Source organism: Rhineura floridana, chromosome 15 (assembly GCF_030035675.1).
Source record: "Rhineura floridana isolate rRhiFlo1 chromosome 15, rRhiFlo1.hap2, whole genome shotgun sequence".
NCBI classification, from domain to species: Eukaryota; Metazoa; Chordata; class Lepidosauria; order Squamata; family Rhineuridae; genus Rhineura; species Rhineura floridana.
In genome coordinates this window covers 29621386-29648818 of record NC_084494.1, presented here as the reverse complement: position 1 = coordinate 29648818, position 27433 = coordinate 29621386, and the positions used below count along the sequence as shown (strand labels likewise).

The following is a 27433-nucleotide window of genomic DNA, read 5'->3' as shown; positions in this document are numbered from 1 at the left end:
GGGGGGGGGAGAAGCAGGTTTGATGTGTACAAGAGAAATAAGCAACTTGAATTCTGCAACCTGAAGTTGCTAGTATATAAATGAACACCACCCAAAAATATTGAAAGGCTATGTATACACCATTCATTTAAAGTTTAAATTTGTATACTTGTTTTTAATGTTCTTAATTGTAAACTGCCCAGAGAGCTTCGGCTATGAGGCGGTATATAAATGCAATAAATAAATAAATAAAAATAAAGCACATCTCCCACCCAAGAATACCAGGACCTGTATTCACCCTCGCAGAACTATGATTCCCAGCACCCTTAACAAACTAGGATTCTTTCCCTGGATTCTTTCTGGGGGGAAATGTGGTTTAAATGTTCTTTGAAGGTGTGGCGTATATGCAGCCATAGTCTGGAAGCGTCCTCAGGGACACCTCTAATTTTGTTTGAGAAATGGGGAAGGCGGTCAAGCCAGAGCATCAGCTCTCTGCAAAGTTAAAATTATTCAGGATACTACAATATTTAGGAAATAGCAGGAGCAGTGCTGATCCAGGGGGTGGAAAATTCCCCACCCTTTGCTGTTAGAGAAGAATGCCTTTTTGCCCCACATCTGGATAGGAATGTGTGTTTATCCCCCCCTTGAGATAAAATTCTGTCATCCTTCTTTGTGTTCAACACCTTGTATCAACGTGGGGTGGTGTTTTTTTTTTTTAAAGTGTATGCAGTGTACATATCAGCTGCTTGTAAAAAGTCACGCTTTTTATATACGTTGGCAAAATTCTCAATATATTTTTTACAACTGGTTGAAAGAAGGAAATGAAGAATTGAGTTAATGAACAGCCCACGTACCAGTTCATATCTTAGAATAGAATATACAAAATAGTTAATGTTCTCTATTATATTTTTGCCCTTTATAGTGTATACTCATCATAAAAGCCACTGAAGAAGACTAACTGTCGAAACGTGTCTGGCTATGGTATACATTGCGCATTCTGTGGGCATGGTTGTATGTACATTGGCCACTGTTTACAAGTTGCCCTTGATTTCCACACTGACATTGCCTTGATTATATTATATATTCTGTATTTTATTGTGTTTGGGCACTGATCTGTTTACATATTCTTTGGGCATTTTTTTAATACTATATGAGAACACATAAGGATTTTATATTAATTGTTTATATATTAAATTTTTGACATTATTTTATAATAATGCATTTTATGTCTGTACCTTAATTCTTTATGACCAAGCCAGACCTGGACCAGACAGACCTTCAAATATGTGGTGTTCTCTCAGATGCACCATCAAAGACAGCGATCGCATTTCTTCAATATAATGTTACTTCATTTATTTAACAATCGGAGGGTAGTTTTAGTATTTATGGTGCTGTCCTGTGCTAGCCCCACCTTTGGCCTTTCAGTGGATAACTATCCCATGCCTTTGTAAACATCAAGAAATCCATCCTCTGTTACGCCTGAAACCTTTCTTTCTATGGTGTCCACCCTCTTCATCAGGTTTAGGTCTCTGCATGTTTTTTATCCTGGGGACTAGTGACATTGGCACGACTGAAAACTGTACATGCATGGCATTATCTTTGTGCTTAATTACTAGCTCACATAGAAGACTCCTTTAAATAGAGGTTTTTCCTGTTTCGTGTTTTGCTGATGCAGGTGTGAGAACTGAAGGAACATCACACACCCCAAAAGCAAACTTGATGTGATTGTTATATGGTTTTATCAGTATCCTTTTTTTATGGTGTGGTGCCAGAAGTGGACACAGAACTGTACCTTGGACAGCTGCTGGCAGCCAGGGAAGACGGTACGGATCCAGGTGGAACAGTAGTTTAAGATGATCTAAGAGTGCCTAAAGATTATGTCAGTAATTTGTGGGAGAGATTCAGGGGCATACCGGAAATTTAGGTTTGCACAATTAAAGTGGATTAAAGTACTCTATCGCCTGGTGTAACAAATCTACTTTAAAAAAAAAAAAAAACTTTCTGTGGCTAGGAAATTGGTGGGGAAAGTGCATTGAAAAGTGTGGGATGAATAAACTATTAATGGGAAGATGTACAGTATAAGTATCCAACAAGCTTAGAGGTTTTCTACAATCACGCAGTACATACATTTTGTTAAATAATAAATAAAATGAATGTTCATTGTCATATAACCTCCCTGCAAATAAATCAGACCGAATGATCGATATAGCCAAGCTCCATATAAGCTTGTGCTCAATAAATGGGTTGTCTGGAGAAGCCCTAAGTCAGCTCTCTCTCTCTCTTTTATACATCTCAAACTATTTACCTGCACTAAGTTGGGCCTGGAAACACACAAAGGAACCTGTGGAAATGGTGTAAAAAAAAAAAGGGTGCCCCATATTCCAACCACTTGGCCTCCATTAATATCTGGGCAGCTGCATTTTGCACCAGTTGAAGTTTCTGAATCATCTGCGTAGGCAGTCCTGTATCACATATTTTGCTTCTGGATTAAATAGGAAGAAAAATAAAAGGACGGCTGGCTTCCTCACCAAACCAGTGCCATAGTGTGAAAATCAATGGCCCTAGGCCAGGCCTGAGAAGGACCCCTTTAACTGGTAAATGTTTAGGGAAAGATTAGTAGATGCTCCCAGTGCTGTATTGTGAAAATCACAGGCCCTAGCTAGGGCCTCGTTAGTCTGTTCGATGAAAAGCCCCTGAGCAACAGCTTTGATTTCCATCAATATCAGATTTTTTTTAAAAAAAACCACCACAAAATCAAGTGCAGGACCAAATGCAGATATCCTTTACTGTTTTACAGTCTTTCCAAAGACCACCTGAATAGAGTTCGCAAACCACCCATGGTCTGTAGTAGATCCCAGTTTGAAAAACTCTATTGCAGATTCCTTCTTTCCCCTACTAGATGAATATCAATGTTTCCTACAGTGGGAGACAGAATCTTCAAAAATACATTCAGATGTATTTGCAATCCTGTAAGCATAAAAATTGCCTTTATGGATCTGAGAAAGGTCCATGTAGTGCAGAGGTGGCAAACCTGTGGCCCTCCAAATGTTGTGGCACTACAGCTTCCAGCATCCCTGACTATTGGCCATGCTGGTTGAGGCTGATGGGAGCTGGAGTCCAACAATCTTTGGAGGGCCACAGGTCCAACATTTGCTTTCCACCAATAGTCAGACAAATGCCTCTAGGTGCCTACAGGCAGGGAATGAATATTATAGCATTCTGTCATTTGTCCAAAGCATCTGAGTAACCCGGGAGACTGGTTGCATGGGGAGGACCTCCCCTCCACACACACTTGCTTATAGCCTTCAATGCAGTGCTATAAATACTTAAAGTAAGATCCCATTTCTTACATTTACTGTTCCCAGATTTACACCTGGTGCGGCTTTCTGAGCCGCTTACAGCTTAGCTGATTTATGACTGACTGTATTTATTTCACCCTAATCAAGGCAAAGGGAAAGTTCCCACAGTCTGGAAAGGAACAGTTTTAAATACCTGCAGTAATTCTCCAACCAGGCCTGGAGAAAACAGAGGTGATGTCAAGGTAGGGTCAGGGGAACAGAGCCCCGGAATTTTGGCCCCTAGGCCCTCCAGCTCCTACATTCATTAGGGTCACCAAAATGCCAATTTTGAGTGTAAACCACTTTGGGAGTCAAACTAGGACTGCATATGTGCCATAAATTTAAACCATATGACTTCCCCGAAGGAATCTTGGGGACTGTAATTTACCTCTCACTAGGGATTAGAATTGTTGGCCTGTGCTGGTTTGAAAGTATTCTGTCAACCAAACAGGCCAGTATCTATTTGAGTTTCCTGCTGCTTTTACTGATCTGTTCCGCCCCCCCGCACAAAAAATATTTATACTGATATTTTAAAAGGAAATAGCAACACTTGTAAAGGAAATATTGATATTTTGAAAAGAAATATTGGTATTTTGAAAGGAAATATTGGTATTTTGAAAGGAAATATTGATAAAGGAAATATTGATAAAATTGTCATTCTTAATATCAATATTTTAGAGGTGGATTCTTTTTTAAAAAAAATCTGTTTTTCAAAATAGCTGTGGAAAATTGCTACATAAAAATCTGATCCATGACAATAGAGAATAAGCAAATTAATGGAAGGTTTGGTACCAAATCCAAACTGGGCGTAATTCTAGCACAGCCCTATGCCTCACAGAACTTCAGAGGAAGGCATGTGCTTTAAATGTGTGTTGATAATAAATGCGTGTTGATAATAAATAACAATACAGTACGTAGATATATTCAAGACTTTGGGTGCTTTAAAAAACAACCACCACCACCTCCCTCTTTTGGCATGACACCACTGCCCATAAATTGGGAAAGTGTAGAATCAGTGCTATTTGGGAAGGGCCTCCTCACTGTGACAACCGCACAGTGAAAGGTGCATGTAATATGGTGGCTTGCAGTGCAATCAAGGATGGGGAGCCGTTTTCAGACTGAGGGCCACATTCCCTCCTGGACAACCTTCTGGGGGGCCAGAGGCAGACCAACAAAAGTCAATACCTTTGTACACTAGGTTAGTTTCTGCACATATGCATGCACCCCTCTCTGTCCTCCATCCAGGCATGCAAGAGGCATGATCAGAGTTCCAGGAAGCATTTCAGCCAGGCCAAAACACTCAGGGAGGATGCACAAGGACATGAGGGTGTGGCTGGGGAAGGGGTGTGTGGCCAGGACAAAAGACAACACAGATTTGTGTAACAGATTGCATATTATTATTATTATTATTATTATTATTATTATTATTATTATTATTATTATTATTATTATTAATTAAATTTATTAGTCGCCCATCTGGCTGGTTGTCCAGCCACTCTGGGCGATGTACAAGATAAAAACAATACATTAAAACGTTAAAATTTAAAACCATAACAGTAAAAACCTAACCCACCCCAAAAGCCTAAAATATGCTAAGTTGTACGTGGGGATGCAAATTTAGAAACAATGGCTATAGTTTAATTAGCAATATGATACATCTCTCCATCGTGGGGAAGAGTGTAACCAGGTGATCTGCTTGCCGGCTCCCCAGATGCTAACTGCTGATGGGCAACTCTCTCCCGTCTTAAGAGTTCTTTATCTTTAAATCAGGCAACACAACCCTTCAAATTGAGGACACTTTCATTTAGAGGACTGCCCTTTGGCAGCCATTCAAATGGAGGATTGTCCTCGAAAGTAGGACACATGGCCACCCTAGTGCAGATTAGGGATGTAAATGTAAAATGTAAATGTAAATTTAATTTTTAGGTCGCCTATCTGGCCGAAGCCACTCTAGGCGACGTACATATTAAATTCAATAAAATACAATAAATACAGTAAATACAGTAAATACAATAAAATACAGATAATCAACAATAACAAAATAGCAGCATATTCAGTACATAGTAATGGGCATTAAGTATATAACTAGCCCATCCCGATAGTCCCAAAGGCGTGACCAAACAGCCAAGTTTTTAAGGCTCGGCGGAAGGTATCCAGGGAAGGGGCATGCTGGATATCGGACGGGAGGGAATTCCAGAGAGTGGGGGCCGCCACCGAAAAAGCTCTCTCTCTAGTCCCCACCAACCTGGCCACTTTTGTCGGTGGGATTGAGAGAAGGCCCTGCGTGGCTGATCTTGTCGGGCGGCATAATTGGTGACGCTGGAGGTGCTCCTTCAAATAAACCGGGCCGAAACCGTATAGGGATTTAAAGGTTAACACCAACACCTTGAATTGGGCCCGGAAAACTACTGGAAGCCAGTGTAGATTAAACAATACTGGTGTAATATGATCGCGGCGACGGCTGTTTGTAAGTAGACGAGCTGCCGCATTCTGTACCAGCTGAAGTTTCCGGACCGTTTTCAAGGGTAACCCCACGTAGAGCGCATTGCAGTAGTCTAATCGAGAGGTGACCAGGGCATGTACTACCAGTGGGAGCTGATGAACAGGGAGGTAGGGTTGCAGCCTACGTATAACGTGTAATTGGTACCAGGCTGCCTTGCTCACTGCCGAAATCTGAGCCTCCATGGACAGCCTGGAATCAAGAACAACCCCAAGGCTGCGGACCTGGTTTTTCAGGGGCAATTGTACCCCATTAAGCCTCAGGTCAACAGAACCCAGCCTACCCCTGTCTCCCACAAGCAGTACCTCGGTCTTGTCAGGATTTAGCTTCAGCCTGTTCCTTCCCATCCATCCATGAGTGAGAAATTTAATTCAGTTTGCATTTGAAGCCAAATCTACCAAATTCACACCTCCCAAATCTTCAAAATTCATACCCGAATTGTGTGAAACACTTCTTTAGCCAATAAGTTTTTTAAAAATGCATATATTAGGGTAATATATTCATTTTCCAGGATTCTTTGAGATATATTCATTTTTATGCACACTGTATGCGTTTTTGTAAACGTTGGTTGGAGAACTGGATCGCAAAATTCAGACAAGGGCAAATTTCAAAGGGTGGCTGTGTTTCAGTTCTCATATCGTTTAGAAAAGTGCAGATTTGATAGATTTGGCTTGAAATGCGAATTGAATCAAAATTCTCTCCCACCACTAGTTCGCACACACAGGCGAGCAGACAGCAATAGCAACACGGTGGAGGAGGAGGGACAAGGAGACTTTGGAGTTGGCCATGGGACCCCAGCTGGGGTGTGTGGACTTCTGTATGTGCCCGATGATGCCAACCTCTGACGCTGGCCCTGCCAGCAGCTACTGCCCTGCCTGCATAAGCCAGGGATCTGTGATACAGGTAACACTGGTAGTTTTATTGCCAGGCAGTGAAACAAGCCCTTCTGTTTGACAAGTCTAGCTCCGCTTTAGAGCAAAGGTCTTAATACATGCCAGCTGAATGCCAGCAGCAAGATTCGGGGACACTGCTTCTTTGTTCTCTATGGCTGGAGAAGGACTTTGCAACAGATCTTTGAGAGAGAGAAAACACACGAAATATAAATAAATGCATGTCCTCTTTGTCCAAGGAGAGCCTCTCTCAGATACATAGCTGCAGCCCTCGCTCAGCTGTGCAGGTCCAAGGCGGCATTCACACAATACATGGTGTGATAGCAGACAGGGAAAAGTTTTTCCCCTCTTTCTCATCACAGCTGAACTCATGGACATCCGACAAAGCTGAATGTCGGGAGATTCCGGACAGATAAAGGAAAGTGCTTCTCCACACAGTACACAGTTAAACTATGAAATTTGCTCTAAGAGGCAGTGATGGCCACCAACTTGGATGGCTTTAAAAGAGGATTAGACAAATTCATGGAGGAAGGAGCAATCAATGGCTACCAGCCATGATGGCTCTGCTCTGCTTCCATGCTCAGAGGCAATATGCTTCCAAATACCAGTTGCTAGAAACTACAGGAGGGGAGAGCGCTCTTGCACTCAGATCCTGCTTGTGGGGTTCCAATGGGCATCCGTTTGGCCACTGTGAGAACAGGATGCTGGACTAGATGGGCCGTTAGCCTGATCCGGCAGACTTCATATGTCCTTAGGACATATAAATGAGCATATGCAAATCTACCACATTCTCTTTTGTTCTCTGTTTTGGTGATGCATTTCCTCTCTTTTGCCAACCAGCCTCCCCACACACATGTGTGGACACACACACACACTCGGTGCCATTCAAAACAGGTCACTTCAAGCCCAACCCATTCTCTCGGGGGGGGGGAATTATTAGCAGAGCAAGAAAATGCTGCATCATTTTCATTACTCATTGTCCTGCAGGGCTTTTGATCAGATGTTCGGTGATGCAGGGTGAAGGGAAGACTCTACTGTGAGGCATTGCCCACATACCTCCAAGCTTGTCTTTCCATCCATAAGGGCTAGAAACTTGAACAACAGATAAGAAAGCCAAAGTTATCACCTAGCTGAATTCTGTCCCCAGTACTGCATTCTGTGCTTGTGCTGCAGAGCCGGTCCCAAAGGGTGGCCAGGTTGGGCCCTTGCTGAGGGCCCCTGGAGCCACAGAGGCCCCTGAGAGGCCTCTCAATAGGGTGGGGTAGGTCTCTTTTTTCCACAATCCGCGGCAGAGTAGCTGCCACAGATCGCAGGGAGGGAGATTCTTCCGCCTGCCCATTCACTGGCTCCACCTACCTGTCTCTCCTATCTTTTGTGGCTGCGCAGGCTGTGTGTGCAGGACTGCCATTAACCAAGATGGCAGCTGAGGTTTCCCAAAGGGGCTGAAGCCTCCGGCGCCATCTTCGTTGATGGCAGCCATGTGTGTGCATAGCAGCCCGTGCAGCCACAAAAGACAGGAGAGACGGAGCCAGCGAATGGGCGGGCGGAAGAAGCTCCCTCCCTGTGAGAGACAGGTAGGTGTGTGTGTGTGCGTGTGTGCATCACCCCAATCTCTGGACTCTCAGCTTTCATTTTTTTTAAAAATTAAGTACTTAGATGGTCTGGTTCAAGAGACACATACTAAAACGTCACACACACACACACATCTTCTGTTAAATGATCTTCTGGCTGAACTTTCAGGTTTGTAGCCAATAAGTGAAGTCAGGGTTGTGCTTGACAAGGGATTTGTTGACCTTCAGGAAATAGCTAGAACCCATTGCAAGGCCAGAAGACTGTTGCCTTTTCCTGCTTGTCTGAAAATCTCATAAATTGAGTAAGTTTATAGCCTTGACCAGTAGCAAAAGTCCCTTTCTCTCTGTTTGCAGGTGATCTAGAACAAGATCACAGCAGGATCTTGGTAGGCATGTGCAGTAAACAATTTCAGTTATAATTATAATAAAAGTGTACATGCAGAGTTTTTTTAATTACTTGCAAAAATAGCATTATACATTTTATCTTTCAAATAATTTTTAAATAGAATTTTTTTTAAAGTATACAAGCAGCGTATGATGCCATTACAATGTGTTACACTTTTCTAATTATAGGGAGTCAAACAAGTTTAAGTTTTCCTGGGCTGTTGAAGAGAGCAATTTATTTGTCTAATTCATAGCCTGTTTTGAAAAAATTCCCAACATGAAGCCTTAATCCTCTACTCGCTTTTCTGGGAGTAAAGCTGCAATGCTAATCCCACATACCCAGAGTAAACCCCATGGAATTCAATAGGACTTACTTCTGAGTATACATGGTTAGAATTATGCTGTAGATCAATGCGACTTTTAAGTGAAAAGTACAAAAGATTGTGTTTGTGTTGTAAATCTTTCCTCCTCCAAACCTATTTTAAGGCAATTAGGCAGGGGTTACTTGGGTGTCACTGCTTTTATTTTGTAGGAAACTAATACTGATTATATATATTGGTTGCGGAATGCTGAGTTGTCTGCCTTACTCATAGGAATCTTGTTGTGGTTGGTATGGTATTGCATTTTGGAAATCATCACTCTCTTTTTCTATTTGCATTTAATTTACCTTTAACTTCACTCCTTTACATCCATAGAAGCAACAACAGTGGTTCCATGTGCTCAGCTCAACTCCCTTAAGCCCACTGATGATGCACCTTGTTGGTTGCATGATGGTTTGTTTCTTGCCCAATAGTGGTAAAAGAAAATTCACATGCTGGGAAGTGTTATTGCAATTGCTGTTGTTCCAAAGCTACTGCCTGTGAAGGTAGACCAAGCCATGTGTGTTTTCTCTCTGTCTATTATTACTCACTGGAATTGGGTTGGCTGTCAAAGTGAGTTTATAGCAGCTCACATGTAAGGCAGGAAAGGGTAGAGAATCTTCTTACTCTTACTCATTTCTCAAACCTCTTTCTGAAGTGGAGGGTCAAGTCTGTAAAGACGTTTGGAGCAGTCACTTTAAAAGGCAGGCAGGGCATACCAGGCAGGGGGTTGCCAACCCTGCTTGGATATGGATATCTTTGCAAAGGATCCCTAATCAAGCCTTTCCAATGACACAATCCTAACCATATCTACTCAGAAGTAGGCCCTGTTGAGTTCTATGGGGCTTAGTCCTTTAGTGAGTTTAGAATTGCAGCCTTCAGGAGCATCCATCTTTACTCCTGAGCACTCCCATCCAACATCTCCACAACACAAGGCTCCCTTCTTCCTACAATGGCTTTCTGGTGACTGGCCTGGCCTGAGGGCACTTAAACCCTTCTTGCCAAAAGCAAGCAGGCTAAATTAAATGTTTCCTACCTAGGCTCATTAAGCAATGAGAAGCAACGATCCCATCACTTCAGTTGGACCTGGGAATACCCCCATTTAGCTAAGATTTCTATCTTAATTTCCAATCAGAGAAACATTTTTGCTCCAAGCAACTGTGGTTAATGCTTACTGTATCATCCTTAATTACATCACTTGGGCATGCCCCTGCAATCTCAGGGCTTGAAATGCTTCTGATCTGGCCAACCCCATTGCAGGTGCCAGGGGAAGATCTCAAGAGCACTTTTGCGCCCATGGGCATCATGCTGGCAACCTTTGGCCTAGAGTCTACTCAGCTTGACCTACATAGCTCATGACCCACCAAAGATGAATGCTGTATCTTTGCCTACCAAGAGCTTCACAGCACATTTCTTTTCACAGTTCAAGTCTGGCAGCAAAACCAAGAGTTTTATCAAACACTGAAGAGGCCACCATAGTTGGCTGGTGGACCATGTTCAGTTTTGTGGATCATAAAGCCTCAAAGCTACTGACCTGTTTACATGATAGTCCCACATATTTACCAGTTGGATTTTCAGCCCTGACCCAAAAACTCTTCATTTATTGCAGGGGTGGCTAATCTGTGACGCTCCAGATGTTTTCAGGCTACAACTCCCATCATCCCTGATCCTTGGCCACACTTGGACTCTAACCACATTAGCTACTTATGAGTTAACACAGCCTGCCCATGGTTGAGAAGAAATCCACATTAGCAAATGCTTAGAACAAGTCAATGCTGCAAATATAGATAGCTACATTTTGCAGAGCAGGCAGGAACCAACACAGTGGGATTAGGTAGACCTGTCTTTATATCTCCACTCAACCATGAAGCTCCCTGGGTGATGTACTTTGCTCTTTCTCAGCCTAGCCTACCTCACAGGGCTGTTAAGATACAAAAGCAAGGATGCCTGCCTGCTTGAGAATCATTCAAGGAAGCGGGGTGCAATTGTAATTAGAACCTGAAGTAATATGCGTGCCAACTTCTCCCAAAGGTAGAACTGCATCATATTTGCCCTCAGAGTTATTGTCAGAATCCACCACTGATTCCAAGAAGCGCTTGCACCTCAGGTATGCACTCCAGCACAATAAGTGGGGCATCTACTTTATAGGTATTTATGCTACACAACACTCCTTTTACTGGACCTCAGCTGAACAACTCCCTGGATGATGTAACAGCAGCCCCATCTATATAATGCCCTCTACGCGGAAATTGGGACACCAGAGGCACTCAGGCTCAGCACTGATCCCAGCCCTGCCTTCTCTCGGACGACACCATGCTGGCTGTCTTCCTTCTGTGTCTCCTGTCAGCACACTTGGTTACCTCTGAAGACGAAGAAGCCTCTCCAAAACGTAAGCTATCCCACTTTAATGGTGTCCATTTTCTTACTAAGCTGTTAAGGGACAGAACGAAAGGCCAGTAGATTGGAAACACTTATCAGGTTCAGCACCACTACAAGAGATTTTGCAGAGAACTTTCTTAGCACGGGCTGATCCCTGAAGGGAAACAAAGAACAGCGGGACTGTATGCGAGGGCTAGTGTCTGCCTGTCCTTGGACTTGTAGACGAGCATTTTAGTGAGCGCATTTGGCAATGGGAAGAGCTCTGGTAAATCTGCTAACCTGCTGGGAAAACAAACTACTGCTATAAGGTAGGGATTGGCTGAAATACGCAATATGCATCTTCAGACAGGCAGCTCCGTTGCCTGCTATCTAACCATCCAAAACGCCATCCCTCTGGAAGTGTTCTACTCCCCGTTTTTCCTTCTCTTGGCACTTCTGACAAAATATCAACACGCCCTAGGCAGTGGCAGGGGTGGTAGTGGCGGTGAGGTTAGGGCCACGTAGCCATCGATCCAGCACTCCTAGCAGGACCCGCATACATTCTCTACCTTGCCATCAGCCAGTCACAGCCTCATCCAAATAAGCAACAGCTTTGGGAGTGTGGCTCCACAGCTGTTCTGCTCTAGAGGGTGCTGGTGCTCTCAGGGCTAAGGCCCATGTCCCAGGAGATATAAGCTTCTCGCCAAAGTACTTGCTAATACAGGAAGGCTTTCTCTTCCAGCACAGTCCAAACAAATCAAGGCTGAACACAAGGGATCAGCCAAGGACCAAACACGATCCAGAAGCCAGGTCAAGGAACAATCCAAGGTCAGTGTCACAGGAAGTGACACTGTGCGCTGTGCCACACGGCAAGTAGGAAATGGAAGAGCCAGGCACAAGACTGCCAGAGACCTACATTATTTCCAGCAAAGGGAAGGCTCAAAAGAGAGGCTGTATATACTCTGGCCTCCTAAACCCCACCCTGCCAGCAGAGAAGGAGAATCAGGGATTGCTTTCTCCTGAGTTGACCCCTTATTCACAAACAGACAGATGATTCTGGTTCCATAGACACACACTGTGTTGTGATTCTTTGGCCGAGGCCTGAGGCTTTTGGCACCAGTGCACTCCAGCACTGACACAGTTCCAGGGGTTCTCCTCTTCTGACAGTTCCAGGGGTTCTTCATCAGGTATCAACCCAGAAGACTCTCAAAGGAATCCTTAGCACTGGATTAAAGGGGCAAAGCTTGCTTCTCAAGACCTTTGACCTGTGGGGTGTCCGCAGGGCCGGCGCCAGGCATGCCAGGGCCCTTGGGCACCAGCCTGCGCCGGGCCCCAGCACACGCCCACCCCACCTACCTCTTCCTGAAGGGCCCCTTCTGGATCATGGGAGTGCTACCTACCCACCCACCCTAAGGAGGGGTTTTTAGGGGCCCTTGGCCGAGGCCTGACCTGGCTGCCCTCTGGCTCCGGCCCTGGGTGTCTGGTTCATCCCCTGAGGACTCAGTGTTGGGCATCAGACCAGGGCTCGATATGATGACTCTGCTCCACCAGAAGCACTGCTGCTTCCAGTTCAATTGCCATGCTTTCTTACAAGGAATCCTGGGAATTTGAGTTTGGTGAAAGTGCTGAAGTTACTAAGTTAGTAACATAGATATGACCTCAGTGTACAAACTACTATTCACACAGTATGAAAGACAGAAATAAATGTGTTTCTTGGGAAATGTTTCCCAGGGACAAGATGCACTGGGGATGGGGGGAAAAAGAACAGCTTTAACAAAAGATGTGGAATCATAGGAACAGAAGCAGCTGCCGCTGATCCATCTAGGTCAGTATTGTCTACACTGATTGGCAGCAGCTCTCCAAGATATCAGACAAAGGGTGTCTCTCCCAGTCCTACCTGGGGATGCTGGGGATCAAACCTCAGACCTTGTATCACAGCTATGGTGGAGCCAGAACCAATGACATGTAGAGATGTCCCATGACTAATTGTAAGTACGAAGGGAGGGAGGCAGGTGGAGGCAGGCTGCGGTTGGTGGGCAGTGCCCCATTTGTCCTAAAGGGCTAATCTACAATGGTTTGAAGGGCCATCTGGTAAAAGTCTACCTTAAAGATCTAGAACCATTAAATGGGAGATTAAGAGGAGCCTTGATATTGTCCAACTCTCAGAGAGGTTTAACTACCAGTCCACCTTCCCAGGGAACTCTGGGAATTGGGGTCTCCTACCAACTCTTAACAAACTACAGTTCCCAGGATTCTTGGGGAGGGAGGCATGACCGTTTAAAGTGGTGTGATAATACTGTTTTAAATGTATAATACAGATGGGACCTATGTACTCGGTTCCCTTACCTGAGTCATTTGCATCAGAGTTGTTCTTCCTTGCCCTCGCTCGCTTGAGATCTTCCTCTGATTGTTTCCCAGTGACTCCTGCAAGTACTTCCAAGAACGGAGTGCGTTGCCCATTCTGCGACAATTGTAGCCAGGCCCCTTGCAAGGTCACAGCCCACTAGGGATGGAAAGTTCTGTCCATTTCAATTCTCTCATTTTTCCCACTCTTAAACTGAGCTCTCCACATTCTGCAGCAATCTGCAGGGTTTTTTTTGTTTTTAAAAATCCTTGTGAAGTCTCCAGCATTTTAGTGCAAATCCGCCTAATAAAGGCATTTTTGTGTGCAGGTTTGACTAATGCACACATTTATGCAAGCAATTTCATTAATATATTCATTTTTATGCACATTTCCCAATAACGTATGCATTTTTGTAAACCTTGTTTGGTTGGAGAACTGCATTGCAAAATTTGGATAAGTGTGAATTTCGAAAGAGGGCTGTGTTTCAGTTCTCACGTTGTTTCAGAAAGGGCAAATGTGAGCGATTCGGCTTAAAACGTGAACTGAACCAAATTTCTCCCCCATCCCTACAGGCCACGTTGCCTGCGGAGGGACTGAAGAGAAGTCTATTTCTCTTGCCAAGATACACGTTGGTATTTCTTCTCCTTTTTCCAATGGGTGATGTTGGAAGCCCTTACAGATGGCTTCTGCTTTATAAAGTTTTCATGTTTCACTTGAGATGAGGGTAGAAAATGGGATGAAGGTAGCGATGAGGGAGATGGGATCGGGAGGAAGCATCCATTTTATCTACAGCCCTGAGTTTCTGCTTGTGAAAAAGGCAGTATGGCTCCATGAGACTTAGGTCACACCCGCACCATAAATTTAAAGCACTCATATACTTTAACAATCATGGCTTACCCTAAAGAATCCTGGGAAGTGTAGTTGGTGAAGGGTGCCGGGAACTGTAGGTCGATCAGCACTCTTTGACAAACTACAGTTCCCAGGATTCTTTGGGGGAAACAAAAACTGTTAAAGTGGCATATGAGTGCTTTAAATGTATGGTGTGGACGTGACCTTACCAAATGCCCCAGGATTGCCTTTATGATCACTCTGGCATTTATGACTACCGTTTTGTTTTTGTTTGAAAAAAGGGTCACCCTTCTGTCCCTCTTTGCTCCTTTGGTCCTGCTACCCAACATTAAGGCTGGCTGACACAAAACTTCTTCATACAGAATGCACATTTTGAATTTAAAGGGGGGAGTGGTCAGGAAGGGGAAAAGATACCACCCCCAAAAAACTTTGCCAAAGCAAGTATTTTTTTTCACCACAGACTATTTTGTGGTGGCACCTCTCCTGGTGTTTGAGTAAATACCAGTTTTGTTCCACAAAAATCCCCTCGGAATGACATAATAATAATTTCATTTTATATCCCACCTTCATTTTATTGTTATTATTTTCATTTTATATTCCACATTCCTGTATATAGTGCCCAAGGCAGTTAGCTACAATGATCATAAAAATATAATAATTGTTAAACAAAAAAACAGACGACCTTGAACAGTAAGATTAAAAAAAGAAGAGCGGTGGGGATACCATTCTGGTTTTTCTCCATTTCTAATTTTTCCAGTCTTAAGTTTATTTATATATTTAAGACATTTACATCCCACTTTCTAAGCAGTGTTCAGTTCTCCACGTTGCCACGTCGGTTTGTGTGTGTTTCCTATAAAAAAGGAAAATGTTATCATGAAAATTCATTAGCAGGCTAGTGAGAATTTCTTCTGATATACACTTTGGCCACATTCAGATCATATATTTATTTCACTTTAAACAGTTAGGAGATCCCTCTTCCCCTCACAGACCTGCAATTCCCAGAGTTCCCTGGGAAGAGGGACTGACTGTTAAACCACTCTGAGAGCTGTAGCTCTGTGATGGGAATCGGGGTCTCCTAACAACTCTCAGCACCCTTCACAAACTACCCTTCCCAGGATTCTTTGGGGGAAGCCATGGCTATTTAAAGTGGAATAATAGTGGAATAAATGTGTGGTGTGAATGTGGCCTGTACCTCAGTATATTCATTTTTGTGCACATTACGTCAATGCAGTGCAGAATTTAAGGAATGGCAAAAAAAAGCTCTTCTTGACCTCACAGAAATCCCTGTTTCATTCCATTTAGATTCCCCCAAGACAGCACAGAGTCATCTTGACTGGTAGCCACCGAGAGCTCTTAATTTGTCTAAACCCCTTTAAAGCAATCTGAGTTGGTGACCATCACCACATCTTGTGTCAGCCAATTGTATAGTTTAATTTTGTGGCTCTTATAAAATGGTCCCTCCCTTTGGCTTATGAGAGGATAGAAGGAGATTGGGAGGATTTCAGCCATTCCCTTCCTTCTTAATTGTTCTGCGGGTCATCATTGTCTGGTATTTCGACTCTTTCTAAATGCCAGTTTAATGGTGCGAACATTCATTCTGTAACTGAAGCATGTGCAGTTTCTCACAGCGTTCGGTCCTCTCGGTTTCTTTAGATCTTTCACATCCCCACCCAATATTCCTGATGCATCTGTGTGCATTGATTATAGACATACAGCTTGAAATGCAAACTATCAACTTTTTTCCCCATCCCTACTTTGGATGCTGTCATCCTGGAACTGGGAGCAACTTTTAACAGTAAAAAAGAAAAATGAGCTTGCCACTACTGCCGCAGCAGCCACAGGTGCCTTTAGTCCTTCAGCCCAGTTGCACCTGCCCTCCAGAACACAATGCCCATTAAAGTTAGACAGTCTCTGACACTGTACGCATTTTATTCAATGCTAAAACTGTTTATTATAATAATTATTATTACAGGTTTTATTTCTTTATTTACTTATTTATTTTATTGAATTTCTATCCTGCCTAGCTTCGAGGTGGTGGGAACCAAAGTGGTTTCCCCCTCCTCATTTAATCCCCACAACAACCCTGTGAGGTAGGTTAGGCTGAGAGGCAGTGACTGGCCCAAGGTCACCCAGTGAGCTTCATGGCTGAGTGGGGATTCGAACCCTGATCTCCCTGATCATAGCCCAACACCCTAAACGTTATACCACACTGGCTTTAGGCTATCTGATTTAATTTCTGAGAACTGTTGAACTGTTTTATTCTTATTATTTTATTGTTGTATGTCACTATTGTACGCTGTAAGGTATAGCGGTTTATATTTCAAGAAACATAAACATTTTTTTAAAAATGGAACAATGCAAAAATTCCCAATGGACCATTTGCACTTTGGAAGCAAGGCCAAGTAATCTGGAAGTCCAGAATCCAGAGAGAGTGTGGGAGGAGAGGGTTGTGGGGTTTTTTTTAAAAAACGATCTCCAATGATGATCAATTTGTGCCATGGTCAGGGATGACGGGAGTTGCTTCTTGTTGTTTTTATTATTAAATTTATATCCTGCCCTTCCTTCAAAAAGGAGCCTGTGGTAGCAAACAACAAGTGCTAAAACAATAAAAGCATCTTAAAAACCATTCCAATGTGGATGCAAAGTTGTAGTCCAACAACATCTGGAGGGCCACAATCTCCTCATCCCTGACTTAGAGCCACCCTGTTAAGACAATTAGCAATCAGTTCAGGCCTGACACAAGAAAGTGCTTCTGTGCACACAACAACCCAGAAATATTAGGTTGTATTGAATGGTAGCCCTACCCAGAGTAAACCCATTGAAAGTAATGATCCTAAGTTAGTTGTGTCCAGGGGTGTAGTTGTCCAGGGTCTAAGGGGTCTTAGACCCCTTACTTTTTTAGGAGCAGGGTCTCAGCAGGGCCTCTATGTCTCCAGCATCCTAAGAGCCAATCAACATGAAAAGGGAGTGTGTTGGCCACTGAGAAGAGTCTTCTAACATGCTTCCTTATCCTTTCCTGCTGATTGGAGCCAATGAACAAAATGTACAGGCACCACTCTTCTCATTGGGGGTGAGAAACTAGCCTGCTCCCTGCCTTTCAGTGTTTATTCTCCCTCCCCAATTTTTTCCCCCTGTGGACTCCCATGTTGCTGAAGGCCTATAGTTGATCACAGCAAAGAGAACTCCGGGCTACATGGAATTAGGTCTGATTTGGCAGGACGCTTTTCAGGTTGCGGTACCTACTCCAGGGAAAACTTTGCCTGCTCCCGGCATTGCAAGCTGAATGGGCCACGGGCTTTTGTTTGCTTTTGTCTAATGCTAGAGGACACTTCAGCCTCATAGTTAAACAATGTCCTTCTCTCAGCACCTCCAGCCCCCCTGGAATGTGTCACCCTTGGTGGAACTGGAAAGGTGTGTGAAGCGACGCAGACAGACTGTGTGGCCATCATGGATTGGAACACATTGACTGGTAAGAGACTTTGAAGGGCTGGCCTTGGGTGGCGCCATCCTCCATGCTATGCCACAATCTGGCTGACTGGAGGTAAACATGGGGGCTGGAAGTGATGTGGTGCGCATGAGGTTGGCTGGCTGTCCAATGTAGACACACACACACACCTGTGCCCTGTTGCATAAAGGGAAGGGATGTCTGACAAAACAGAGGAGGACAATAGTAGAGGCAACAACCCTGGGCCTCTCCCATAGCATAAGCAAAGGCTGGGATGGAAGGGATGGCAAAGCAAGGAGGAGATGGGAAGGACACTGGGGTGCATGAACCCAGAGGCAAGTGAAGACTGGGAGGACACAAGGAGGAGTATAAGGTGAGAGATATAGGAGAACCCTGAATGGGTTTGGCCTGCTAAAGGGATTCATATTATAATGGCTGGCTGCTGGGAAGAGTCCCAGTGGTGAGCTGAGTGTCTGAACTCTGGGGGAAAGAGGTAAAGACCCTGTTTGTGCCTCCTCTGAGTAGGAGGTAGTTCTGGAAGTCCAAGGACTTTCTCCTTTGCTACCATCCACCTCCTACAAATAGAATTTTTCACAGGTTAGATATACAACAGGAGCAGGAACCCTTTTCCAGCCTGAGGGCAGCATTCCCTTTTGAGAGCAAGCTTCTGCGTGCCATATGCCAGGGGTGAGCAGGGCCAGAGGGAAAGGCAGGTTGGAGGATGAATGTCATGTTTACGTTTGTACCCCCAGGCCAATTCCTACAGACTCTCAGGCACCTCCATCCAGGCAAGCAAACATTGTTGGAAAGAGTTAAAGGATGCATTCCAGCCAGGCCAAAAAAACACACCCCCAAGGAGGTTGTAAAGCAAGACCAGTGAGGAGTGTGGCTTGGGGAGAGAGGGTTGGCTGTGGTAATGGTGGTGGTGTGGCCCGGGAAGAGTCAGATCAAGAGGCATGGAGATCGCATTTGGCCCCCAGACCTGAGGCTCCTTCTTGATAAAGAACTTCCCAAACTTCCTTCAGCAAGATGGACAGCCTTATGGTGGGGGTGGGGGTTCGGCTGTACAGGAGGGACCAAAAAGGTGTTACTGCATCCAAGAAGGACCTCAGGGATGTGTTGGGGCTGAGAAGTCTAGCTTCCATTTGCCATCATCATGCTGATCCTCCTGGTAGGGCAGGGCCCGATTAAGCTGAGGAGGGCCCCTAGGCTAATTGGTGTTTGGGCCCCCCTTCTCCTCTTAGGCACGCATGTGTGACATCAACCAAGATGGCGGTAGATGGTTCAGCCCCTTAGGGAAACCTTGGCCGCCATCTTGATTGATGGCAAACCTCAAAAAACAGTGGAGAAAAAGGTAAGTGAAGCAGGGGGAAGGTGGGCGGTTCGGAAGCTCCTGTCCCGCGATCCGCGGCTCCTGTCCTGCTTCCGCGGATCGTGGAAGGAGAGTGGAGGGCCCTCTGCAGCTCCAGGGGCCCTCTGGCCAGTGTCCCACGGGCCCCCAAGAGCTCCAGGCCCCTAGGCTTCAGCCTACTAAACCTAATGGATAATCCAGCCCTGTGGTAGGGTTTGGATCAACAGGGTTGCTGTGTGTCTTGGCTGTTTAGGGAAGCCACAGTGGAACTGCAACACATCCTTGCAGATCTCCATGTGGTTATTCCTAGTGATGCTTTTTACGTGGCGGGTGAAATGGGCCACATGCATGCCAGCAAAAGAAAACCCTTTACTTAAAAACAAACGAGAGACGAACAGGCAGCAACAAATAATGACTGACCTGTTTTGCCAGGAAGAAAAGAAGTTGCTTTATGCTAAGCCAGACCCATTGGTCCATTCTTGCTCAGCATTGTCTACAGTGCCTGGCGGTGGGTCTCTAAAGTTTCCGTTTCCAACTGGAGATTGTACCTGGGACCTTCTGCACGCGAAGCAGATGCTCCTATGCTCCGATACGGTTTTGGTCCGGCCCAGCAGGGCTCTTCCAATGAGCTGTATACCCTTGAGATGGAAGATGCCAGGTAGCATTGTGATAATAAAGTTAGGCCGAGGGTGAAGCGTTTGAAGCTTTTGACCTCTTGTTTGTCTTTCTCCTCACCTTGCGAACTGAAGACAAAAACAGTAGCTTATACTATGGATGCAGAAACAACGAACCTTGTGACCGGACTTTCAGCTTCAGCATTGCGAAAGGGAAACGTTTGGCCTTAAGCTCTGCCTGCTGTAAGACAGCTAACTGCAACCAAGACTTAGTGGTACCAAGTAAGTCATCACCTGCCGGCCTCGCCAATGTCGGAATTGCAAATCTGTTTCAGACTGTCGAAAAAACTTTCAGATTTTGCTTTTGAAACTGGGCAGTAGGGGTGGAAGGATCTGTGGGTTCTCTCAGTTTCTCATTTCCCCAGTCTTAAATTCAGTTCTTGGCATTTCTGCAGCAATCTACAATTAAAAAAAAAAAATCTTCATGAACATTATTCAGCATTTTAGTGTGAATTTCTCCCAATAAATACATTTCTTGTATACAGTTTTGATTAATGTCCACATTTTTGCAAGCAATCTTTCCTAATATAATGCATTTTTGAATGTTATTTTCACTAATACACTCATTTTAATGTACACTATCCCCCTAATATATGCATTTTTGTAAACAATGTTTGGTTGGAGAAAAGCATTGCAAAATTCAAATAAGTGGGAATTTGGAAGGACAGCTGTGTTTCAGTTGTCATAGAAGCTGTTGTCCATCCGTCCCCCCAACCCCCAATCCTTACATAAGGAAAGGTGTCAAACTTGTGTCTCTGGGTGTGTTGCTCCAGTGAATGTCCTCAGGGCCTAGGGATCCAGTCCTAGGAGATATAAGGCTCTCAGCAAAATACTTATCAGCACAGGTGGGGTTGCTGTTCCACCGCAGTCCAAACAAGCCAAGCTCAAGGACGGAGAATCAGTCTAGGTCCCATCATGATCCAGAAGCAAGGACAGAAAACAGTCCAAGACCAATATCACAGGGAGTTCAGCATGGTACGACCTAGCAAGGAGACGCAACTAGAATCAGAAAGAAGAAACAAGGAGCCAGAGACCTGGGGAGTGTCTGGTTCAGCCTTTGAGGATTCAGGCTCTGGCATCAGGTCAGGGCGAGGGTATGGCGCTGGGTCTAATTATTTATTGAGCTTTGTCAGTGTTAAAACAACATCCAAAGAAGTGTTTATGGGGTCTCAGTGGGTGCCCGCTCCTTGCCGAAACCCCCAGATTTGGGACCAGGATCCTTGATGAGAGGATGGTGTAAAACAAAGGAAGGCTGAGGGGAGGACAGTAGTGGCTGGCATGTGGGTGGAACCATCCTCCTGGAAATGGCGTTACTGTAGCTTATCTGGATGGGACTGGATAGTGCAGGGTGGCAGCAAGCTCAGGGCTGTGTAGATCTACCGGTGAGCCTATCTGGTGCTCTTGTGCATCCGCACAGCTCCCACTCTACGTCCTCCTTGCCCTGTTCCATTCTCTCCATGACAGGGCTGCTGTTTCTCATTTCTCTCCCCACACACAGCACTAGCAGCCAGTGTGATGTGACGGTGCCGCTCTCCTCATGCTGACGTTGCAGCAGCTTACCTAGATTGTCAGGTTGGGGAACGGGCAGGGGGCAAGGGCAGGGCTGCATGGATGCACTGGTAGGGCCTCCCAATCCAGGGCTTCATGTACGGAAGGGGAAGCTTCCTGCTTATAATAGCCAGTGAGAAGGGGACATTCCCTACAGTTAAGGCAAGGGAAGCAGGAAGTGGGCATATGAAAGGCGCAGGAAGGGGAAGGTCAAAGAGGAAGTTGGGCATGTAGATAGGGTTACCAACCGTACTCTTTTAAGAGAACATGTACTCTTTTTGAGGTGGTAAAACAGCGTACTCTTACTTTTCACTTATCGAAGCCAAATGTACGCTTTTTGAAATGACTAAATAATGGTAACCCTATATGTAGAAGAAGAGGAGCTGAGTGTAAGTAAATATCTGGCCTCCTTTCCTGGGCTGGAGTAAGAGAGAACCCAAGCAAGCCTGCATCACTCGCCCACTTCTATCGCATCATGCCAATCTTTTGGTCAAGAATCTGCTTCATTTCCAGAAAATTGTATGTATTTATTTATTTAGCAAATGTCTGGCCTTCATCCAAAACAGGGCAGTGTGTAAGAATAACAACAACAACAACAACAACAACAACAATAATAATAAACTGTATTAAAACAATCAGTATTTTAGAAATCTAAGCAAAAATTAATTAATTAAGTTCATTGCCTTTGTGCCTGAGGCCACAAAATCTTCCTTAACTCAGATTTTAATCTGAGTTGGAGAAGATCTTCCTCCATCCCTGCTGTCCAGCCTTCCACACACCCCTCCCTCCTTTTTACTTTAATTTGCAGCTCTGGGGGGGGGAGATTTGGGCTTTTTTAATTTAGAGAAAGGGTGAGTAATATGAGGCATATAGAGGCATATACAGTTATGCGTGAGGTGGAGAAAATGGATACTAGAACCACAGGCCATCCCATGAAGATGAGTGCTGGAAGATTCAGGGCTAATGAGGTATTTCTACACACAACACATAGTTAAACTATGGAATTTGCTCCCAGAAGTGGCAGTGATGGCCAGCAACTTCAATGGCTTTCAAAGAGGATTACACAAATTGATGGAGGAGAAGGCAATGGCTACTAGCCACGATGGCTATGCTGTACCTCCACTGTCAGAGGCAGTATGCCTCTCAATGCCAGTTGCTGGCACTCAGGTCCTGTTTGGGGGCTCCTCATAGGCATCTGCCTGGCCACTGTGAGAACAGGATGCCATACTAGATGGGCCTTTGCCTGATCCAGCAGGAGTCTTCGTCTGCACTCTTGTTAAAGCTTTCCACATATGACAACTGCCTCTCTCCTCTTTGTTTCCTAGTTCCTTCAGCTTCCGACATGGAGAATGGGCTCATTTGTGCAGAAGGATGTTATTCTACGAGTGATGCTGATTGCAAAGGAGTTAACATTTCATGCACAGGAGATGAAATTAAATGCTTCAATCTAACAGGAAAATCAGGTAATCCTGAAAGAACAGCAGGGGAGGAGGGCTGGGGAGGCAAAATGCTGCATCTGGCAAATCCAGAGGTGGCGCAAACATGAGGCAAGATGGGATGGCCATCTCAGGCAGCAGGAGTGAGCATTCGCGTGCTGGCAAATTCAGAAATGCAGGGTCCCTTTATGATAGTCACAGTCCCGCCCCTCTTTTTACTTTTGCTGCTGGGTTGAGAATGAGAATGAGCGCAGTAGGATTATGCCCATGACAGGATGTTCATGAGGTGTGGGCATTGTCCATTGGCTTTGGCTTTGCTGCTGTTGCTACAAGAACTAAAATATCTTGGGAAAGAGAGTCAGCACTGGACTTTGTGCATGCAAAGCATGTGCTCACGGCTCCTTCTCATAAGTTTCTCTCATACCACCAGAACTCTGGGACACCCAATGCAGCTGAGGCCCTATCTGCACTATACATTTAAAACAGTATTATACCACTTTAAACAGTCACAGCTTGCCCCAAAGAATCCTGGGAAGTGTAGTTTGGGACGAGTGGTTTAACAGTCAATCCTTCTTCTTCCAGGGAACTCTGGGAATTGTATCTCTGTGAGGAAAATAGGAGTCTCCTAACAGCTCTCAGCACCCTTCACAAACTACAGTTCTCAGGATTCTTTAGGGGAAGCCATGAGTGTTGAAGATGGTACAATACTGTATACTGCACATAGGGCTTGAATGTTGGAAGATTCAGGATGGGTGAAAGAAAGTACTTCTTCACACACACCAGTTATGTCAAATACCAAAAATTAAATAATAAAATAATATGTTTTTTTAAAGAAGCTCCCAAGACAACCACCCAGTACATATCTAAACTGTGGAATTCACTCCCATAAGTAATCATAGAATCATAGAATAGTAGAGTTGGAAGGGGCTTATAAGGCCATCAAGTCCAACCCCATGCTCAATGCAGGAATCCAAATCAAAGCAGAAAGCATAATGATGGCTACCAACTTGGATGGCTTTAAAAGGGCATTTGAGAAATTCATGAAGGATAAGGCTATGTTCTACCTCCAGTGTCAGAGGCAGTATGCCATTGGATACCAGTGGCTGGGAATCACAAGTGGGGGCAGTGCTCTTGTACTCATGTCCCACTTGCAGCTTCTCATAGGCCTCTATGGAAAGTTGGCAAACTTATTCCCTAGTTGTGAGATGTTCGTCCAGACCTGTGCTCTCTCTCTCTTCTCCTTCTCCACAGTCCTCCCATTTGGCCAAATTCCATGTCTAGAAATCCTATTATGAAATTATTTCCACAAGATCTGATGGCCAGAGGTGCTGTCAGGAGGAGGCCTAGGGGGGCTGAGTCCCAGGTCCTTTGCGATGGGCTCGAGATTGCCCCCCCGTCTCCTACTTTTTCTTTTAATTTACTTTATAGGTGGCATGCTGCAAAGCCCAATGAGCATCGGACCCCAGGCACCCAGCATCTAAATTTCCCAGACCCTTCTACACATATGCATCAGTATATGAACATTTGTGTTCTGTGTTCGTAGCAACACTCCTGCCAGCGGTGGCTGGTGCCCATTGGGCCTGGTAGGGCAGAAAGCTAGGAGACCAGCAGTAGGTGTAGCCAGAGCCAATGACAGGCAGAGCCAAGTCATTCTAATTTTGGCCCCATCCTCCTCCCTGCTCAGTTGTACAAGGGCAACGCTGAGACTAAGGAGGAGGAAGCCTCCCCTTGGACTGGTTGTGAGTCAGAAGACAGGCAGGTGGGGACTGGCTGAGGGCAGACTGAGGTTGGAGGGGCTGTGCCTCATTTGCCCTAATTGAGCAGCCTCCACTGACTCCTGCTGATGACCACTATGTCTACCTGCAGATGCAAAGACCATCGTTGCGAAGGGTTGTGGAACACAGAGCGTGTGCCAACTCAAGGGCACTGTCCTGACTATTGGTGGAACTCCCTACAATGTGTCCATGGTAATGTGTGAGGAGGCCGAAAGCCCTGTGCCCAATAGCAGCAATCAGATCCACGGGAAGAGTTCCTTCCTTCTCTCGCTGCCCACTATCGCCAGCGTTCTCTTTATGAAGCTTCTCTGCTAACCTCTGTTTTCCTGACAGCCATCTTGAAGGGTCCATGCCATGACCATTATGAGTATGAATGGATGAATCTGTCAATTTTCTTAAGTTTCTCATTTTTCCAATGTCAGTTCTCCACATTTCTGCTGCAGTTGGCAATTAAAAAAAAATCCTCAGTAATTTTTTCCAGCATTTCAGTGCAAATGTCCCCAAAGAAGCACATTGTTGTATACATTTTGGCTAATATACACATTTTTGCAAGCCCTTTCTCCCCTAATGAGAGCCAGTGTGGTGTAGTGGTTAGAGTGTTGGACTACGACTTGGGAGACCAGGGTTCGAATCCCCACACAACCATGAAGCTCATTGGGTGGCCTTGGGCCAGTCACTGCCTCCTAGCCTCAGAGGAAGGCAATGGTAAGCCACCTCTGAATACTGCTTACCATGATAATCCTGTTCATGGAGTCACTATAAGTCAGGATCAACTTGAAAGCAGTCCATCTCAATTTTTCTCCCCTAATATAATGCATTTGTGTATGTTAATATTAGCATTAATAATATTAATTATTAATTATAATATTAATTATTATTAATTATATTAATAATAATTAATTATATTAATTATAATATTAATATAATGCACACTTTCCCCTAACGTATACATGTTTGAACACATTGTTTGGTTAGAGAACTGCATCGCAAAATTCAGAGACGAGCAAATTTTGAAGGATAGCTTCAGTTTCAGCATACTGGTTTGGGAAGTGCACAGTAGGTGCATATTAAGTGCACATTTATTTGATATGTAAACGCAATGGAATTTTTTGTCCATAGGGATGGGAAAATCAGTTAATTTTGGTTCTCTCAATTCCTCATTTTTCCATTCTTAAATTCAGTTCTCCACATTTCTGTAGCAATCTGCAATTTTTTTTAAAAAAAAAATCCTCATGAAACTTTTCCAGCATTTTCATACAAATCTCTCCTAATACATTTTTGTAGGCAGTTTTGACTAATGTACATATTTGTGCAAGCATTTTTTCTTAGTATAATGCATTTTGTGTGCTTTTTTCACTCATATATTCATTTATACCGACGCTTTCCCCTAACATATGCATTGTTGGAAACGCTGGTTGCTTAGTGAACTGCATTGCAAATATTGAATAAGTGCAAATTTCAAAGGATGGCTGTGTTTCGGTTCTCATGTTGTTTTGGAAAGTGCGAATTTGATAGATTCAGCCTGAAATGAGAACTGAATCAAATTTTTGTCCGATCCCTACACTCCCATCCCTATTTAGGCACCATGATTCCTCCTCCTCTAGGTGTATTTTGGGGGGTCCCACCTGTTTTCTGAATGAAAGTTTCGAGGCCCAATAAAGAGCATTCAGTCCATAATGATTCTATTTGTTTCTGCTGGATGACTCTCAACACAAGTTCAGTGAAGGCTTCAGCACTGAAAGGCCCCACTCAGGAGCATCTTCTGTGGCTGGAAGACATGGTGTCGGTGGCAGGGAGCCAACAAGGGATCACTGTGTTGTTTCAACATGTATGTTTCTTCAGATTGATTCATAGAGTGATTTGCCCATTGTGGGGCAAAACAGCGCTCCTTATCTGTGTCTGTAGTTATTGCGTGAAAAGAAAAGAGGTGGACCTCATTTAAACACAAAGAGAACGCCAAAACCCTAAACCAAAAGTAGAACAAAAAAATGGGCAAGGATCTGGTCATGTTTCCCTGCCTGGACCATAGACTCATAGAATTGTAGAGTTGGAAGGGGCCTATAATGCCATCGAGTCCAACCCCCTGCTCAATGCAGGAATCCAAATTTAAGCATACCCGACAGGTGGCTGTCCAGCTGCTGACCATTCTGAAGATTTTGCACTGCTAGTGGAAGGTTAGGCATATACACATGTATCTGTTTATATAGCTTTCAAATATTTGACTTTCCCCAAGGCTTTGGGATGGACACTGGATCACCATGCTCTTTATAATCCTTCTTTATAATTATAATGTTTCAAGATGATGATGAATTATTTAAATTTATATCCCACCCTTCCTCCCAAAGGGAGTCCAGGGTGGCAAACAAATGATACTACGTTAAAACCATTGTGGAAAACATCTTCAAAAACAATCCCATCAATTAAACAATTAAAAAACAACTCTATCACCTTCTACTCCACCCATTTCTCTGTTGCTTCATCTTTGGGCCTGCTGCTTTCTCTGTGACCCCCCCTCCAAAACCAAACGCTCTGCGAAGTCTTTCCTTAAGCTCTTAAGCCTCCTCTTCCCTCTGACACAAAGCCTAAGGGTTTGATCCTATACACCCAGGGAGGGAAACTTTTTTGTTTTTTA

General features: G+C 44.4%; 1 protein-coding gene across 2 annotated transcripts; it reads left to right on the top strand.

Moving 5' to 3' along the window:
* The first annotated feature begins 1690 nt into the window (after positions 1-1690).
* Positions 1691-25597, top strand: LOC133370735 (phospholipase A2 inhibitor and Ly6/PLAUR domain-containing protein-like). Of its 2 annotated transcripts, none has more exons than XM_061597443.1 (6): positions 1691-1723; positions 11237-11410; positions 17937-18041; positions 20118-20264; positions 22916-23053; positions 24893-25597. In XM_061597443.1, the coding sequence occupies exons 2-6, from the start codon at positions 11335-11337 to the stop codon at positions 25114-25116; spliced, it is 690 nt and encodes a 229-aa protein (XP_061453427.1). In that variant the 5' UTR covers positions 1691-1723; positions 11237-11334; the 3' UTR covers positions 25117-25597. The 2 variants fall into 2 exon arrangements, with proteins under 2 accessions (XP_061453427.1, XP_061453425.1); XM_061597441.1 differs by having other exon boundaries at positions 1721-1802; positions 11170-11410.
* The last annotated feature ends 1836 nt before the right edge of the window (positions 25598-27433 follow it).